The sequence below is a fragment of the Ceratotherium simum genome, chromosome 6 (genome assembly GCF_057802395.1).
Source record: "Ceratotherium simum simum isolate JZ-2026a chromosome 6, ASM5780239v1, whole genome shotgun sequence".
NCBI lineage: Eukaryota > Metazoa > Chordata > Mammalia > Perissodactyla > Rhinocerotidae > Ceratotherium > Ceratotherium simum.
Genome location: NC_141905.1, coordinates 66,363,024 through 66,382,838, shown reverse-complemented (window position 1 = coordinate 66,382,838; position 19,815 = coordinate 66,363,024). Strand labels below are relative to the sequence as shown.

General features: G+C 41.8%; 1 protein-coding gene across 5 annotated transcripts in view; it reads left to right on the top strand.

The window, feature by feature from the left end:
* Nucleotides 1–17,536, top strand: part of SORCS1 (sortilin related VPS10 domain containing receptor 1) — a 487,586-nt gene extending 470,050 nt beyond the window's left edge. The window contains exons 25-27 of one of the 5 annotated variants that reach the window (XM_087432564.1): nucleotides 12,065–12,170; nucleotides 12,293–12,453; nucleotides 17,261–17,536. In XM_087432564.1, the coding sequence (XP_087288690.1) occupies nucleotides 12,065–12,170; nucleotides 12,293–12,453; nucleotides 17,261–17,340 (347 nt within the window). In that variant the 3' untranslated portion in view covers nucleotides 17,341–17,536. Of the gene's footprint in view, nucleotides 1–12,064; nucleotides 13,139–13,961; nucleotides 14,943–17,260 lie in introns of those variants that run through there. The other 4 variants (XM_087432565.1, XM_004428057.3, XM_087432562.1 and 1 more) reach the window with 4 other exon arrangements.
* The last annotated feature ends 2,279 nt before the right edge of the window (nucleotides 17,537–19,815 follow it).

Here is a 19,815-nt window from a genome sequence, read left to right as displayed (position 1 = left end):
ACTGCTCAGCGATTGGAATAGATATAGACTTATGTGAGGATAAGCAGGTGCAGTTTGAAGAGTAAAGGAAGAGAATGTCAAGGGCTGACATGATAACTGAGTCTTGGAACCTTTTGCTATATTGAGTTCAGCCATGTTTGTCATAATAGGGTTAGAACTGACAGTACCCACAGGTGCAAAAATCACTCTCACCAAGATTTTATATACAAAAGACAAGATTTGTGTTAAGGCTAGCACTCTTCAGTGATTAAGATGAGGAAGTAAAATGTATGAGGGATCAGTTTCTCATTAGAGATTTTTCCTGAATTAACTGTAGTTATCTGAATTTTTTTTTTTTTTAACTCTCTGAACAGGTTGATATATCTACCAAGACAGTGGAGGGAGTTCTGCTTTCACATATAGAAAACTTGGCACATTGAGTGGGGGATCAGTGGATTGAGACACTTGCCACAGTTGCTTTTATTAAGTTGAAATTAACACATTTCTATTTGGATGGGTAGGAAGAGAAGGAGGAAGAAAACTAGGGAAAAGTAGCAACAGTGAGGAAGAGTATTTGATGCAGAACTTCCACCTCACCTCCCTTTCCCTTCCTCTCATCCCCCCTGCAGGCAGGAGAAAATAAAAATTAAAAGAAAAAAGGACCACTGTTTGCAACATTTCATGTCTCATAAGCAGGATTGCTAATACCTTCCCAGGGACCATTACAGCACACTACTGCGTTCCATTAATTGCTGAGCAGATGTTCAGCAGCCTTCTTTTAAAAATGTTTGAGCCAGAGTATGTTGCTAATGAGAGAGGCAATGCATAACTTCGTTTGTCTCCAAGGAAAAAGGACTGTCTCCTTTCAGGAATTTACTCGCCTTACTTTGTTTTTCAAATTCAGTTCCCTATTGCTTTTATGGGAACACAAGGTAAGCATTTCCAGATACCTGGATGTCATTAGAGACTGGATTTAGTTTGTTTCTCCCCCCACCACCGCCCAGGTTCTGTTTGGGAATTCATTAACTGGCATCTAAGCTGAGCTAAACTTTGAATGCAGTCTTTGTTTTGTTCTTAGTCATTCCTATGCTTCTTGGTTTCTGTGCAATCCTCTTGAGGACCTAACCACTTTTGACAGCTATATTTCTGAAATTCTCTTTGCAGAAAGGAGAGATTTGAAAGTGTATGAGAATAGAGAGAGAATGAGAAGCTGTTACCAAGAAGGCTGAGGGAGGGTCACGGCCTGAGTAGCTCTCTTTGACTTTTAGGACCTGATGGCAGCTGGCATCTATGTTTAGCAGACAAAGGCTATGATGTTGCAAAACAACCCAGAGAGTTGGAAAAGGGAGTAGAAATCAGTCTAGCTGAGATTGGACTGGAAACACTGGTGTTTTGACTGAAGTGTACTTTGCTCATGGTATTCCTGATTAGAACATTTTTCCCCTCTTTTCCACCTCTGTACGTCTCCTAAGTCTCTTTGTATTTCAAGGCTCAGCTCAATGCCAGCATTTGCATGGCGTCTTTCTAGAGACCTTTACCTGGATACACCTATTCCTTGTCTGAACTCACATGGAGTTGAGTCTTGAGGAGAGAGTTCATCATATCTTTATATTGTCTCCACCATTGTACCTAGCAGAGAACTTGCACATGTCAGGTGTTCAATAAATATTGCTTTTATAAATAATTACATGTATAATCAATTTATAACCTGTAGAGACATATTCAAAATCCCATTCCCCCAGTTAACTTTGGGATTCAGTTTATTCAATTGTGAACCTGTCCCCACAAGATGCCACTTCTTACCAAATAACTGGTGAGTGGAACCTTGCATTCATTTATCCAATAAGCATCCAGGGAAAACCCAACTCTGTGTTTTTATGTCAGGTATCCCTTTAAGATGTGTTATAATAGTTTATATACACATTGTGGAAAATGGATAGGTTGAAAACTAAAGTTTTGTGTCCCTAAATAAGAGATCCTAGAGAAAATGGGAGAAGGACTGGCAAGAAGGGTATTCCTGAAAGACACTGAAGCAAGTACCACTTATTGGCCCTTATTTTACTGCTCTGGTCACTGGCAGGAGTGTTTCCAATATAGAGAGCAGCCTCACTTCATGGCAGAGCTCAGGGTCACACACCTTAGACTGCACTATCTTTACCTTATCAAACAAACCAGACCTTCTTCACAGCTCTTGTGACCTCTCCCTTGTGTTCCCTCTCTCCCATGCTTTACCCTGGCCTTCGATTATTTACTAATTTATTTATTCATTCATTTGTTTGTTTATTCATTTATTTGTTTATGTTATCTTTAATTTATTTATTTTCTTTTTGTGTGTGTGTGTGAGGAAGACTAGCCCTGAGCTAACATACGACGCCAATCCTCCTCTTTTTGATGAGGGAGACTGGCCCTGGGCTAACATCTGTGCCCATCTTCCTCTACTTCATATGGGACGCCGCCACAGCATGGCCTGACAAGTGGTGCATTGGTGCGCGTCCAGGGTCCGAACCTGCGATCCCCTAGCCGTTGAAGTGAAACGAGCGCACCCAACCACTGCGCCACCAGGCCGGCCCCTTATTTATATTCTTCTATATTTTAAGAGCTGTGATGTCATCCTAGGGAGAGTTTTTCCAGCAAGACTCACAGGAAGGCTCTGAATCTGATATAGAGCATTTGATCTCTATAGGTCCTTATGGAAGAACAAACCTGAGCCATTAAGAAAATATCCCTAAAATGCCAGTAGTTTTCTCAATGCTGCCTAGTAGCTTGGAATTTACTCAAGGGCAAGGTCCATGTCAGGTTTATCATCTTATTCCTCACGTGACTCTATACCTCGCTTTGCCATTATTCCTTTAAAACTATGGTCCATCTGGGGATATGAGATGAATTAGGACCCTCACTCACTCCACACTGGTTAGGCCTGAGGCACAAATACTAGTTGCATGAAGCTTTACTAATTCTGAATGAAGGGAATGAAAAACATTTCAAACAGAAAGCCCAATAAAGATGAAGCTTAATGTTGAATAGGAGTTCAGTAAAAGGAGAGAAAATAAGCATGCCAAGTTGAGGGGCTATGTTGAGCAGAGGCACAGCAAGGTGACATTATATGGTTTATGTGTAAAGTGATGCATAGTTGACATGTTTAGGGCATCTAGATGCATACTCTCAAATATTCCTATTTGGTATATTTACTGAAGGTAAAATTATGAGCAGAGGAAAGAGAGAGGGATAAAATTCAGGGAAAGCGAATATGCCAGTATATTATAAACTTTGTTTTTCATCCTCCTGCACACTACTGAGAAAGCTTTCATTAATGCAGGTTTAAGATTAATAAACATGGAAAAGAGAAGAAGTAGCAGATGAAAGGATTTTTTAAATAATAAATTTGGACAGCATTCAATAATCCTTTCTCCTTTTAACAAAGCATTTACACATTTTACAAGAAGTTTTCAAGCCAAGTGTCAAGAGATGGCAATTTATTAGATAGAGATGGAGACCTAGGAGTAGGAGCCTCCTTGGTTGCCAAAGAAGATGGGTTTAGTGGTGCATGTTGGGTTTGATGTCAAAAAACATATCAGGAAGCTGGAAATAGGGGGCTGAAACTCAGGTGAACAGACCAGGATCAGACTGTGCATTAAACTATGAGCTTTAATTTACCACCTTTTAGTACGTTGCCAGGTGAGGGGAATCTGCTGACAGGTGATAAATTAAACCCCTAATTGCTGACACATTTTTCATCAAACTCTACATCAAACTCTGTATCTTTGTTCCTATGAGGAACCATGGTCATGAGTAAATTCAGTCATTAAATTTGGGGGTGGCAATGGGAGTAGGAAGGAAGCAGCTTAAAAACTTGTTGATTCTTCTATGGTAGAACAGATGATAGCCCACACGAGAACAGAAGTTCAAGACTGAGCAAGCAAGGGGTAAGACTGATGCTTATTTGAGAACACAGAGCCTAACTAGACTGATTCACAGTAAATTACAAAGAACAGTGCTTTAGGGATTATTTGCATTTCACAAGAGTTATTTATTGGGCAAATAAACTGAAACTTGAGTGGTGGGACTGCTACACAGAGGGACTAGAACTGACTGGTTCCCTCAAAACATTTGGGATCAATGAAACCCTGTTCTGTGGTTGGAAAAACTCTTTGTAAGCCAGTATAGGAGATCCCTGTTATAAAGCCGCTGTCCTTGAACCTGGTTCTACATCACAGTTACGTAGGAAGCTTCCTAGCAGTAGAGATTTTTCAAGCCTCACTGCACATACTTTGAATCAGAATCCCAGTGAGTGATATCCAGAAATATGCATTTTTAACAAGTTCCCCAAATGATGCTTATGCAGCCAGACTTTTCACCCGTCTCAACAACCACTCTTGTAGAGCATTCCACGGACAGAAATCCATCTGCATACCAAGGAAATGTGCACGTCTATCTCCCCCAATAAATCTGATTTACAACTCAAGGCATCCATTTAAATAGAGGCATGCATTAATAAAGAAGAGCCAGCGATATTAAGTGTAGGAGGAAATTAGTAATAAACATTAAAATCTAATTCCTCGGTATATTTAGAGCCAACCTAATTGGCAGAATGGGTAGACGACAGTGAGAGTAAGAAAAAAATGAAGTATGTCTTTGAATCTGGGATATACTATATCCATAATCTAGATGAATGGCAAAGGCCAGCCAAGAGCTGTGACCACGAAGCAGTTGAAAAATGATTAAAGTATGAACTAGAATCTTAGTGGCAGATGTAATTGCATAGCCATGCGTTTTATGAAAGTTAAACAAATGATATCATCTAGATGCTGTTAATGTGCTCGTATGAGCAGGCAATGATACAATTGGCATCTCACTCTATTTCTGCACGTGTTAGAGAATCAGGGGCTCTTCTATCCTTGGCTTTCCAGTGGGGTCACTGCTCTGCTGGAGTTTTGGATACATATGATAAAAAAAGTGAAAGGTTAATATTTCTCAAAGGAAGAGCCTTCAACTCCCAATTGAATAAATACATTTTAAATACACAGGAACGCTGCTTCCACCCTCTCCTGAAGCACTTGCCTTGCTTAAGCTGTTACATTTAGGAAAACTGTCCTCTGTCAAGGGTATGTGTGGGTTTTTAATAAAACTGTTATCTTGTGTTATCTTGGCCTCCTTGGTTGCTGCTGGCTGGCTCAATTTCTTTTTCAGGTGTAATAAAAAGATATTATCACAGAGATATTAGAGAATTAATATTTCCAGGCTTCAGTAGCTATTACTGGGTACGTTATGAATAACTGTGGGAGGGGATAGGAACTCAGAATTTCAGCTTAGGTCAGGATACATCATGAATTCTGCCCCACACTTTTACATTGAGAAAGACCCTTCCACTCGAAGCCAGAATTAGCATTAGTCAAGAAGCTTTAGAAAATACAATATAATCTAAACCAGGTCATTATAGATGCAGATGCCAAATTGTAGTTGTGGAGTTCTGAACTATAGAGTGAAATAAATTGTTGCAATAACATTTTCCATTTAGGGATGAAATTAGTACTAGTGAAATTCTTCCACAGCCCGTAAATTTATCTGTCTCTTTAGTCTCTGGTTGCCTTATTATCTACACAGTTATCTTTTACAAGTCTTTTGTGAGTAAAGTCATGCTAGTAGTAGTTTTCCTTCCTTCTATTTTCCCCCAAAATAAATATTTTTTTTTTCCTCTACAGAAAATTAGGCTGTTTCACAGACACATGGACCCAGTGGCTTTTGACAGTATTAAGTTATGATGTTATGATAACTAATAACAGGTGCCAAGATATCTAAACATATTCCTCACCCCAATGTGATTAAATGAAGGTGGTACTTTCATAAATATACCAAGAGCCAGCAGTGAGGATGCTCTTTAGCTTCTAAGAGACTCTTTCTTCACTGTTTTATTTTTAAGATTCCCTGGGCCCATAAAAAGGCCGGAAGTGACCACAGGGTAACTGGTCTGAGGATGTACCTAGAAACTCTGAGCAGAGAATAGTCAGGGGGCAGTGATCAGATGAACAGTTCAGAAACAGGGTATACATGCATCAGGCTGGAAATAAGTGGTAGTTAGGACGCAGAAGCCATTGAATTTCTGGGTAGTTTGTTACACAGCAATAGCTTACTAATTTCCCCCTGGTCCCCAGGGGGAAAGCAAGGCAGATAGTCCACAGAAATTGGCAAGAAAAAAAGAAGGCAGGAGAACATATATAAAACACAGAGAAGATACCAGGCCCCAAAACAAGCTACCTTTTAGACACCACATTCTTTATACCTAGAGTGGCCAGGACTGTCCTGCGTTATATCTGTTGTGTCTGCATAAGCTTTAATAGCACTCCCTTTCATTCTTAAAGTGTCCTGGTTGAGAAGTGAACATTTATGGTCATCTTACTTTTACCATGCCTCCCTGCCAGTGGGGGCAGAGGTCCATAGCAAGAATTGGGTAATGTAGAGCCCAAAGGTAAGAATTGGATGTTTGACCCATTGAAATAGAAGAGTTTTGAAGAAAGAAGGTATTAGTAAGCTATTGCTGTGTAACAAACCACCCAGAAATTCAATGGCTTAACAATAAACATTTGTTATTGCTTATGAGTCTATGGATCATTTGGGTGGTTTGGTTTTGTCTGTGCTAGTTGTGTATCTGCAATCAGCTGTGAATTATTGGGTAGGGAGTTCTACTGATCTTGGCTGGGCTATCCCACATGCTGGCTGTAGGCTGCTCTAGAATGGCCTCAGTTGGGATAATTAAGCTCTCCTCCATGTGGTCGTTCCTCCTTCAGCAAGCTTCCTTGGGCTTGCTCACACATGGCAATGATAGGATTCGAGAGAGAGCAAAAGTGCACAAGGCCTGAACCTCACAATTAGCACACTGTCACTTCCATTTCATTCCATTGTCAAATCACGTTACAGTGCTAGCTCAGATTCAAGAGGTGAGGAATCAGATTTCACCTCTTGCAGGGAGAATTTTCAAACTCAAATTCTACAAGGCTTGTACACAGAGACGGATAGAGAATTAATCCAGCAATGCAATTAATCTACATGAGGCTGACCATTCTCTGAAGGGAGACTAGAAATGCTTTTAGGTAGTTTAGAAAGTTCTCCTAGAGCCATAACCAGATTGAGCTACTATTAGTAGTCAAGGGCTGTGTTTTTTTGTTTTGTTTTGTTTTGTTATGTTTTAGTGACCCAGAGAATATAGTGATCAGGCACACTCTAAAGATAAGCACTGGAGGTTTTATGAGTGACAGTAGGTGGCGCCTACCATGCAGTACTCTCACACTTGTATGCATAATAATGACCTGTGTAGCTTGTTACATATATAGATTTCTGGGACCCACTCTCAGAGACTGATATATTTTTTCTCAAGTGAAGCCTTGGAAACTGCATTTTCACAAGTTCTCCAGGTAATTCTGATTCAGGTAGTCTGTAAACTACACTTTGAGAAATACTTTACATAATAAGCAGGATTTCTCATTGACTTTCAATCCTAGAAAACCAAAAGGCATCCTTCTCTTCCTATCTGTCAAGTGAGGTGATAAGATTGGCCTTTGAGGTACCCATGGTTGTCATCAGTTGGCCAAATGACCTCAGCCTTCTGTGACTGGATGTTCCTGAAGACTCATCCTCAGTTTAAAACTAGCAGCAGTGCTTCACTAGTCATTAGAGCCTTCCCTAATTCCCACCCAGTCTGGCCTCCAGGATCATGGCTGTATCTCTCTAGGGCATAGCAATCCATAAGACTCTCATGATCAGGTTTGGATTTGAACTGGAGGGAAAGATTATTGGCCAAGGGAGGGTGCTCTGTAAATGGAAGCCTTTCTGCCCTTTCATGTACTCTAGATAAACTTTCTCTGTGCCATTCCCACATCACCTTAATTTCTGAAAAAGAGATTTCAGACCACATGGATTTTATGATATTCAAGGCTAGTGACTAAAGCCAGGCTTGGGTCTGCCTTGGACGCAGGAGAGGAAAAAAGAAAATCAAAGTATGGTGAACTTGCTTTTGCAACTTCTTGACAGCACTACCTCTTGGATTAGAAATGCAGTTAGAATTCAAAGCTTCAGGGTCATAATGCAAGTAGAAGTTCTCCAGGAAAGTCCCTTTCATGGAATGTGAGTGAGTATAGACAGCAACAAGGGTTTCCTGCCTAGCTTCACCAGACTATGCCACCATATTGTTGGCATTAAAATTTGGAAATAAACCAAACAAAGGTATTGTGTGGGACTGTGGTCTGCAAGGGTCATTAGACCGTGGTCTAATGAGTGTGTGAAACACTAATGGTAAAGGTAATTGACTTTTTTTCCTGCAGGACTGCTGTGAACTTTTAATATACTGAGGAGCTTCATGAATCTCCAAGAAGGGAAAACACCATATATATCGTTCCCAGAATTATTTGACTGTGGAACTCTTTCGTCACCTTTTAGGGCTTGTTTTCTATAGACTACACTTTCAGAAATATGATAGCAATGACATGACATGGTTAAAAGTATTGGGCAAGTATATGTGTTGAACACTATGCCAGTGCTTTATAAATTCTATCTTGTCTTATTCTCACAACTTTCTAAAACAAGCACGAGTTTTATCTCCATTATGCAGGTGAGGAAACTAAGGTCCAGTGTAAGTCATTTAGCCCATAAGTGGCTGTCAGAATCTGATTCCAAAAGCGGACCGTATCAATTACTTTACCCCAAATGTGGAGTTTTGAATTTGTTCTCATACACGCAACCTGTGACCATTTGTTTAGCACTCACTGTACATCGATCACTTTTCACAAGAAGACTGTTATTATTACTGTAAGCATTGCTATTATTATAATCAACCCAGGTCCTCCTGAATGGAATATCATAATTCAATGCATTTCTGAGTTCCTCGAGGCTTCTAGAAACGATGTGTACAGCACCAGACTCAGAAATGTTGAGTCACTTGCAGTACTGTTGTGCCCATGCTTTACTCTGTGTATGAATAATGGCAAATAAACTGCTCAGCACTTTCCCCCACACTTCTACCTTGTTTAGGCAGCAATGGAAGAGGGATTAATTTATGCTAATTCCACACAACAAGCTGAAGCCCATTTCTCACAAGTTTCCGTTCCTCAGCAAATCACACACGAGCACACCTAAGTGTTGGGCACACTAAAATATGCAGCTGCTGTTGTGTGTAGAATGATAATAGGCCCGTTTATATTCAGGCACAGACCAGCAAGCAGCAGCCTCCCACGGAACACAGAGGGCAGTGGTACTCAATCTCTGACTGCTGCCTCCTGCTTGCCTGCCTCCGAGGAGTGACTAAGTGACGCCAAGATGGCGGGCGGAGAGAGAGCACACATTTTAGAACTGGGGATACAGAAGCTCATTTTCCCAAAATAATATGCTAATTACTTAACCATCTTAATGCTGCTTGTTCACGAATGAGGATTTGAGTGGAAATGATTTAGAATTGGAAGATTTAAGCTTGTGTGGGGAGAGAGAAGTGGAGGAAGTGAAGAGAGAGAAGGAGAGTCTATTTGTGTGTGTGTGTGTGTTTGCTTTCTGTGTTCATTAGAGCCTGGCCAAAGCAATTTCCTCTCTTTAGTTTTCCATTTGTTTCAGATACCAACCCTTTCAAGCTTTCTTCTTGGTTGCTCCATAACACTGAGACTCTACTTATTCTGAAAGAGCAGTCAGCTAGGAATTAGCAGTTTAGCTAATAAAGCTAACGTGCCTCTAACTGTCTGTGGCTCCTCTCTGGGAAATTAAGGGTTTGCATTAGAAGATTACCCTTAAGATATCTTCCTATTATTATTTCCTTAAGTATGATAATGGTATTGTGATAATGTCGAGAGAGACACCTTGTCTTTTAGAATTACAGATGCATTTATATGACAGCTGAGATTTGATTCCAAATAACCCAGTGGTTGGAGGTTGTGGGAACTGGATGGGGGTAGAAATAAAATAATATTGTCTGTGGGTTAATTGTTGTTGAAGCTGGGTGGTGGGGACATGAGGCTTCATTTCTCTGTGCACACATACCACACATATACATATATGTGTACAAATACATGTCATCCAAGTTTGAGTATGTGAGCTATGATTCTAACTGCTCCTTGTAATACTGAGTAATGTTTTACCTTGTGTCACTTGTTAATTTGCTTTTTGTGCTATAGTCTTAGGCCTAATCCCCATCCTCAGAAACATCTTTTTAAATTTCTGATATCTCCCACTGAAATTAGCCCGGGGTTGAATATTTAGAAAGTGTGTGTATGTGTGAGATGACTTGGGTTCAAGTATTAGCTCTTCCATATACTAGTTCTGAATCCTTGGAATGACACTAACCAATGAGAACTTCACTGTTCTTATCTGTTCAGTGGAGATCCTAGCCCCTGCCTTCTATTTCTGAAAGTCAATTGCGGTAATATCTATGACAAATGGAAGGTGTTCTCCCCCTGATGGCATCCTAACATTTGTGGTGTGAGTTCTGAAGTATTTCTGGACTCCTGTGCTGATGGCACTGTGTTTGCCTAAGTAAATGAAAGGGACCTTTATTTTCTCATTTCGAGTTGAGAGCACATTTGCCTTGGGTGCTCCAGTGCAGTGGCACTACACCCATCTTCTCACACACAGACTCACAGGCTCGCACTTCACGGCTTAAGCACTGTTTAACTTAGAGAGAGAGAATCACAGGGGTTGCTTAATTTTCATGCTTTCTGAAAGCTGATTCTACTAAAACAACTAAGCCTGTTTTCTGAGGAGGAGGGCTTGACTTTTGTTTTTCACCAAAACTATTTGGTGTGTGGAATATGCTTTCCAGCAGTGGTTACTGAGTGGCTGGGATGTAATCCTCCAATAACCAGAGGGGAAGCAGCCTCAAGTCTTGTCTGAGACCATCAGTATTACAGCCACGTATGCTTGAAACTTTGTACCTGGGTGACCAGAACATTGCCCTCTTGGTTCTCAACAGAGAAAAGCCACAGGAGATGGTGCTTAAAGGTCACCCACATTTCTGGGTATCAGGCTTTGCTTAAATTGATGGAAGGTAAAGGTCAGCATCCAGGCTTCTAAGAGGTACATGGGGCTTGTGTTTTATGCTTGAGCTGTGCTATATTTGCAAAAGGTCAGTTTTTGAGAGGCTGAAAATTAATTGCAAGCAAAGTCATTAAAGTACAACAGATTTGACCTTGAGATGGAGGAGGATCTGGAGGTGGAGAGACATGTTCCTCAGAGCTGCACTCTAAGGGCAAACTCAGGGAGGCGGAATCTTTTACAGATGCAAAGCCATCTGTTTGGTCCGAGAGGAAGACTCAGTGCTCTGAGAGGCTGGCGCTTCCTGGCACGAGCTGTCAGGGCTTTGGGAAATTGTAGAGACAACACCGGATTGCTCACCCCTCCTCCAGCATCAGAGTGGCTGCCCTTGTAAAATATTCACTTAGCCGTCAGTTTCTTGTGTGCAAAAAATATAAGCAGGCTCCATGACTCTCTGGTTCTTTCTCTCACATGACAATGGCTGGGATAGGACTGAGAGAGAGTGGATAATTCATAGGAATATTCCTTTTGGTGGTTTTTCTGGTTATCCGCATTGCATAGTGGGAAAAGCTTGCATTCAGAGTATAGGAAAATTTAATACTTATGTTATTATAAATATTGATTAAAAATAATAATAACAGCAGCTGTAGCAGTGAAAGCTCATACTTATGGAAGACTTAACCTGTACCTGACACTGTTATCAGTGTTCCACATACGTTAATTCGTTTGATCCTCACAAAAAACCCAGTGAGATGTGTACTGTTATTCTCCTCTCACCACGTGAGGCACATTAAGGTGAACTAACTTGCCCAGGATCACACAGCCAGCATGTGGTAGAGCCGGCCTTGAATCCAAGCAGTCTGGCTCAAGGGTCTGTGCTTTGAATTGCTCTGCTGCACTTCTTGAACAGGCCAGCTAGAGCATTCTGGGGCCTGGCATGGGCTGAGACGCATACACATATGTAGATATGTGCATCCCACGTGGTTTTCTGGGACTCACCGTGCCTCTATGTGAACAGTGTAAGCCTTTCAGAGTCATGCCTGCCCACGTCTCTGCTCATGACCATACCTTTTTTCTCCTCTAGCCCCACTGGTGGACCTCACTCCAACCCACAGTGGATCCGCCATGCTGATGCTGCTCTCGGTGGTGTTTGTGGGGCTGGCGGTGTTTGTCATCTACAAGTTTAAAAGGTACGTGTCCCTCCGTCCACATCTCCCCTCCCTCTTCCTTCTTCCTGGCAGGTTCAGAAGCATGCGTCGCAGTGATGTACATCTCCCATGCATAGCAGTGATGGTTTCTGTTAATGTTTTAGGAAGATCCCGGGGATTAATGTTTATGCCCAGATGCAGAATGAGAAAGAACAAGAGATGGTCAGTCGAGTCAGTCACACTGAAAGCAGGCCCCATATCCCTCAGACTGAACTAAGGAGGCCTGGCCAGCTGATAGATGAGAAGGTGGAATCACAGCTCATAGGTAAATGATTCCCAGTAGCCATAAGCTGTTCAGCCAAGTAGTCAATGGCTGACTCTCTCTCTAACCCCTTTCTTGCTTGATATAACCAATTTTTTCTGCTCTAACATCCCTGAGAGAAACAGCTAAGATGCCTCTTTCCCTGCTTCCTCCCATTGGAATGAGAAAAAAAAAAAAGCCTTCTTGCTCCTGTCTAGTTTTTTTCTCTCATAAGTTTATTCTTCTTTTTGCAAAAACTTTTGCTAAAACATTGGTCTTCGAAATGTTCATGGGCAAAGAGCAAAGCATTTGCTCTAACAATATACAAGAAGGACAAGCTTCAGAGGCTGCATCTGGTGGTCTGGAGGGCCGAGTAGGGCTTGAAGGATAGAGTCTGTAATGACCAAGACAAGACATGGCAGCCTCACCTTGAGACAGCTCTAAGGACAGCAAACGGTTCCAGAACACTCATAAAGGGGGGGCATCATGAGACTAGTAGAGATGGGGCAGACTGATCACTCTGGGATTTTTTTTTAATCTAGCAGTAATCTAAAAACTGTCCCCCAATAAACAGGGAACCTGAGAAATTTAAGGACAAGAAGCATAAAGTTTGCAACCATCCCAGGAGTGGGACTTCCTGAGAGAGACCACTGGAGGGTTAGACTATTACAGAGCAGACTAGCAGGTTTCTTCCTCCTTTTTACCTGCCCCCTCCCAGAAGTCTTAACAAGGACTTCATTATATTTCAATAGAGCTCTCTCTCTGCCTGTGAAGTAAGCATGGGAATCCAACAGTTAGGTATAGAGAGTCTCAAGTGTAATTGCTCAGTCCTATTTATTGCAGAGGGAATTTTCCAGGAGGTTAGACAAACCCATGGAGACACTATTGCGATCCTGTCTGTTGGCATCAGGAGTTGAAGCTGTAACTGTTCCCATCTAGATCCTACATCGATGACTACCATGCATAAATTATGATATAACCCTTCCTGCTTCACCCTGCTGGGATAATGCCAAACCACCTAGAATGCCCTTATAGATTTTTAATTGCTTACTTGGAAAAAAAATGAGTACCTAAATGGAAACATAACCCTCTCTTTAAATGGATATGGGAAAGTTCTGTGGCTGTATTAAGGGGAAATTTAAATGCGATGACTGGCTCCTATGGGAGGTAATAATAACAACTACAGCCAGCCATGTCTGGTGTCCAATTTTCACAGTGTGGTTTCCTTTATTTGGGGAGACAGGGTGATAAATGTGTAATTGCATTGGGTTAAAAAGAAAAAGGCTTTTCTGTCTTCAAGTCCAGAGAAGCGTTCACCCTGTCTATTCACTTCTAAAGCTTCTGAGTGCATTTTTGTGGATCATTTGGTTTTCAATCCCATTTCCACGGGGTACAAAGCACAGCCGCTGTTTACTTTATTAAGGTAGCAATCCGTCCTTCTCCAGGAACGTCTCACAGCACATTGCAAAGTCTCTGACACCTTTCCATTTCCAGTGTCATTAAATGAGTAAGTGTTACACGTTTTCTCTTAGGAGAGTAGCTTTACCCTCCCCTCCCTCCCCTTCTACTCAACCTGGTGACTCATCTCTCCGATTGCAAAGAGCAAGACACGCCACTCCACCTTCAACGCCAAAGCGGGGATCTGCTGGGGCACAATTTGCAATTTAAGGAAAACCCCCAAAGGCTACAGGCGACCTGCTGATCAGGAAAGAATTTCGCTCTTGTCAAGTGCATCATCCTTCATGACCACTAACTTTATGTTTTTTTTCTTTCCTTTGTTGTTCTGTTTCCTATTTCGCCAGGAAGTATTTCCATAGTTGCTGAGAATCAAAGCACAAAAGAAATCCCTACCTATGTAAATGTTTGAATGGAGGACGCCAGTAAAAACAAAAACAAACAAAAAATAAAATAAAAACAATCAAAGTCCAAACAAACAAACAAACACTCACTGCATCGGGACTTTTTAATTCTTCAGACACAGACAACAAGGGTTTTTAGCTTTAAGCCTGTGCATGTGGACAATACCTTGAGAACATGCTTGGAGGGCAGTGTACAGGTGCTGTATTTTACTGGAAAAACACTCCCCTCCCCCTTTCTTCTTCTCTCTCTTTTTTCTGATCGGTCGTGTTTGTAGAAAATTCATAACATATAAAAAGCCAAGGAAATCTGCATGTATTTTTGGAAATATTCTTGGCTCTAGATTTAACAGCTATTTTAGCACTATAGGCTGGTGGTTGGATTAGCCACCCCAGCCCCTTTCATAAGACACAAAGACATGCACAGGAGTTTGAAACCCTGAGCTGTTTCTCTGTTCCACTTTCCTTGTTGCCATTTTCCCTTCTGAGTTATCTTTGGTAGCTCTGTTGGCCAGCAGTGGCCACAAGGCTGCTTTTTCCATTCTGTGCGGCCACAGGGACAAAAAAGCAAGTTGAAATTCCATGTATGTAGCAGAGTAGTGAAGGAAGGCAGGTGAAGGGCAAGCATGTCAGAAGAGGACCTTTGTTTCCTGTTCACTCCTTCCCATCAGGACTGCTACCCCTGGCAGCTTTCCCTACTCCTGCCCCCCAACGTAGGTAGAAAACAGAATCCCAGGTACCCATTGTTCTGCCTTCCCATTGTTTGCTCTCCACGTGTGGTCACGATCTGTTGACATCTTTGTATCTTCCTTCCAATCCCCAAGTTATCCTTCAACTGCGCCTACTTTTTCTTCCCAAACATGTCGCTAGATTCTGGACATTAATCTTGATGTTCCCTAAATACCGGCCCAGCCTCTGCCAACCCTGCCTCCACCAACCGCAAGTTTCTGATCTCTCCATCAGTTTTGTAGACTCCCAAGCATGCCAGCTTCCCTACACATTGACCAAGCTGCATCCTGCCCTGCAGGGTTCAGCTTCCTGTATCCTTTGTCTCCTCCTGTAGAACCTGCCTCTTCCAAATATCTCCGCCTTTTCCCACCTAGAAAAGTACAATGTGTATTAAAGAGTTGAGACGTGCAAAGCAATTCAAACCTAGCCATGTACATTAGAAAAGAAAGCATACAGATAAATGGCGGTATTCTCACACCTTAACAAAAATCTCGTGCAGTCAGATTCCAGAAGGTTCTTGTGAGAATTGTTTTGAATGCATTACCCTGTGGCAGGGCAATTTCCTCCTGTGATGGTTGCTATTACCCGGTATTTCCTCTCTCACAGTAGAGTAAAATATTTGGAAAATAAAACTGATTTCAAACAGAAGAAGCAGGTTAATGGATTTAATGTTTAAGAGTGTCAAAACGTCTGAGAATATACAGAGGTCTTGTCTTCACCAGGATGAGATTTTGATGATGTATGATGGTCTCCAACATATCACATATGTGCTCTCTGATCTCTGAGTATCACAGTCTCAGCAAAGGAAATATCAATAAGCATAAAGAGGAGGAGTTAGCTGACTAAAGCAGATGGGCTCAAAGCATGAAGAAATCCCCGTTTTCCCAGCGCAATCATGAAAGAAGGCTCAGAGAAGGAGAGGAACGAAAGTATGTCTAGCAGAAGCCCTTGGAATATTATGAATTGGGCAAAGCCCAGTCTAAAATCTAGGAGAAAGTGGTTTTGAAAAACCCCTCAGAAAGCGCAGCCTCCTTCTTAGCCATGTCCCCAAGCCAACAGGGTATAATATTGCTCTGCGGTAATGAGGGTGTCCTAAAGATCCTGAGGATCCCTCCCCTTATGTACCCAGCAAGGGACGAGTAGCAACGCAGCAGTCAGAAGCTAATCAAGCAGAAGGTTTTATGCTTAAAGGTGCCCAGTAGGAATCTGGGCAATGGATTACGCCTGAGGCAGCCATCTGTTTGTAGAACTCAATTGATCCCTAACCTGCCAGGCTTCCTATCCCATAGGAAACATCCTCATTGATCCTCTTCAGTTGGAGCCTCCCAAATTTAATCTGGAAGACAAAGTGTTTAGAAACGAAGAGAGGCTCACTCAGCACAGCACAGGGAGTCCTCAGAGTTGCAGTTCAGTTAATTTTAATTAGAAAATTATGAAAAAGGGAATAACACTCTTGATCTAGCACAGTGCCTTGCCTAGAGTAGGTATGAAGAAAATTATTTGTTGAAGGAATAAATGAATGAATACATGAGAGACATAGGGAAGAATGGGCTTGTAAGTCCTAATTAAAAATAGAGGTGGACATGAGATGCCTGGCATTTTGGAAAGTGATCAAAGATGGCCAGCTCTAGATTCAGCATCTCCAAGGTCCTCATGTGCCTCTCCTCAAAGCTCCCTCCCACCTGTAGGAGATTCGTGAGGCAAGGTACTGCTCAGAGGGGACCTCATTGTTCTCATGATCTAGTTCTGTGGTTCTCAGGAGTATCAGCATCACCTCGAACTTGTTAGAAATGCAAATTTTGGGTGCCCCACCCCAGATCTACTGAATCAGAAACTCCAGGGGTGAAGCCCAGCAGTCTGTTTTTACAAGCTCTTCAGGTGATTGTGATGTCCACTAAAGTTTGAGAACCACTGTACTAGGCCATTCCAGCTCAATCCCAAAGAGAAGGTAGTAATGAGAGACTGCAAATGGGAGGGACCCAAGTGCCTACCTACTCACCAACAGCAGGTGCAAACGCAATGAGGAGTTGGGTGGGCTTGAGGCAGAGGAGTGGGTGGAGGGAGATGGATATAGAAGGTAATATTCAGGGCAAACTAACAACCTGATATTGCAACATTTTCCAAAATCCCGGAAGGCAAACTGTGCGTGCTCTACCCTGAACTACCCAACAAACATTTTCTCCTTTGCCTTATTCCTAATTGGATTCACTGTCCAAAATGCAGAGGTTTGCTTTGCTTTTTCTCAGAAGTTCCAAACAGCAACTTTGAGAGCAATGGGGTGCTTGGCAGCTGTTCTGTGTTTTCCAGGATTCCAACTGAGCATTGAAATCCCTCATTTGCCAACTTATTTTTATAGGAAGCCAATTTAAAAAGAAAAAAAAAAAAAGTTTTCTTATAGTATCAGAACTACTTCCTATTTTAAAACGACTTTTTGATGTATTTTTTGTTAAATACTATGTAGTGTAATGTATAATTGCTCTTGTTTATTGCTTTTACAATCATATTTATTAAACAGATAATGTCTCTAAAGTCTTGGCCTCATAGTGTTTATTTTATCCCAAACCTTGGTGGTCAGTCTTGATATAGAAGTGATGCATCTATGGGATTTCATTAAGGCTCATTGCAGTAAGCACCACAGGCTTGAAGGGCTTGTGTTTTTTTTGCTAACAAAGTAGAATATATTCTACTACTTGAATTCTATCTGCATTTCAGTTCACTATATAAGGTCTGTTGCTTTATTAAATTACTTGATTCCATATAAAAATCACTCCAAGCTGGTTACTTAGGAATGAGCAACATGCTCATTATTTTTAGTTCAAAATTAGAAATTATTAATATGCAACAAACCCATTCAAATTTGTTCATAATCTTTTAGTTACTAAGGACCAAACCTGCATGTAATGAACTGAAACTTGGGGAGTGGTGAAGGCTGGCATGAGAGCATAGAAATGGCTTGGAACCTGGAATTAGGGGAGTGGAAATCTCCTTCCAGCTGGCTATGCCAGCTGTGTGACCTTGAGCAAAGCACTTTAACATATAAAAGCATTAGTGTCCTCGCGCATATAATTTGAAGGAAGAAGATACCATCCAGCTTTGGTATTCTGAGTGGGTGAGTCATTCCCGAGAGTCCCAAACAGCTGATTTAAACTTGGTGGAAAATAAATAGGTGGACTGGATCCAAATCTTTTCAGCCTTGTGTCTTGCCTAAGTAAGTGGCAACTCTTCTTGGGCAATATTTTGCTCTCATATTTGGTTGAAACATTTGGGTAAACACAGAACCCTCCTTAGTCTTCCCCAAGACCTGCCGGGCTCAGAATGGCAGTTGCTTCAAGAGCAAGGTGTCAGCATGCATGAGAATTCCTGTTGTTTTTAGGTGACAAATTCCTTAAATAATTGAAGAGCCAAGATGCCAAATAGGGGAAGGGGAGGCAACCCCAAGATTAGCATCAATAAGAAGCCTCTACCTTCCCTGGGCTGCAAGGATGCAGGGATTCCCAGAGTTCAGGACCCAGTACACAGATGAAGCTGAAGTCAGGAAGGAATTGTCTGGCAGTTGCTGGAGCCATGGAAGGGCTATGGAGGAGACAAGGCCATAGCCAACGATGCTGCTGTCGGGAGAGAGAGAGAATCTCCCTCTGCCCTTTTCCTTAAGGTTCTTATGACTGGCCAAATAATTAACAAGACAGGTTAGCAGGAGAAAATAGTACCAAGTTTAATAACATGTATACATGGGAGAAAGCAGGGACACTGCGTTTCTCAACACAATAGCAGAAATTCTCGTCTTAAATACCATGTTCAGCCAATGACAAAGGAGGATGTTGGGGGTGGGGGGAGTCAGTTACAGAAGATTACCACTAAAGCACTGTAAACAAGAGTAAGGTTATTATGCAGATTTAAGGCCTCACCTTCCACAGTGATAAGTTTCTAGAAATGAGGTCATCCCCCCTCTTCCCAATACAGAGAGAGAAATGCCTTTACAAATGGAGATTTCCCTTATAAATGTAAATGTTTGTCTGGCAACTCCTCGCAGGGCCATCCAGAGAATGTAGCCAGAGAGACATAAGATGGTCTTGTTGATGCCTTTTCTATTGTAACATCTATTTTACATTATATTACAGCCATCAGGTAGAAGATCTGTTCCAGGAAGCAGTTACTATGTCAAATTCTTTAGGCAGTTAGTGGGGGAGGTCAAATGTCCTCGAGAAAACAACCAAGGTAAAGAGATAGATTTCAGGGTGGCCAAATCTTGATCTCCCACACTGCCCAAGCCGAGAAGATGGAGAAAGAGAGTTTGTCTTTCCCTTGCCCTGGCCCTGCCATCTCTAGCCCATGCTTCCCAGTGGCCAAACCCAGCCGCAAGCCTGTGGGCAGTGGAACCTGGGAAACACAGTTTCCTGAAATAACAAAGCAGAGCAGGGGAGGAGTGGAGAGTAGACTTGAGAGACTACAGGCAGGTGACTGGTACAGCACCTCTTTCAAGTTCAACCCACATCAAATCCAACAAATCTCCCCTAACCCAAAGGCACTTATGAAATAGTAGGTGCTCCTTTCTCTGTGACATTCTTTCACATATTTCTCTTTAAACAACACGTATTTAACAGTTGGCATTATGTTTATGTCCACCACTTTATGCCTTTCTCACCAAATTCTATGCTCATTTAGGAGAAGATCTATATTTTACTTTTCTTTTCACTCTTTCAGCCTCTAGCACTGGACATTGCCATTAGGGGGCACTAGATAAATGTTTGCTGAAACTCAACTTTGTATTTTCAGCTTTGTGTTGGGAGCAAGTCCATTTTAT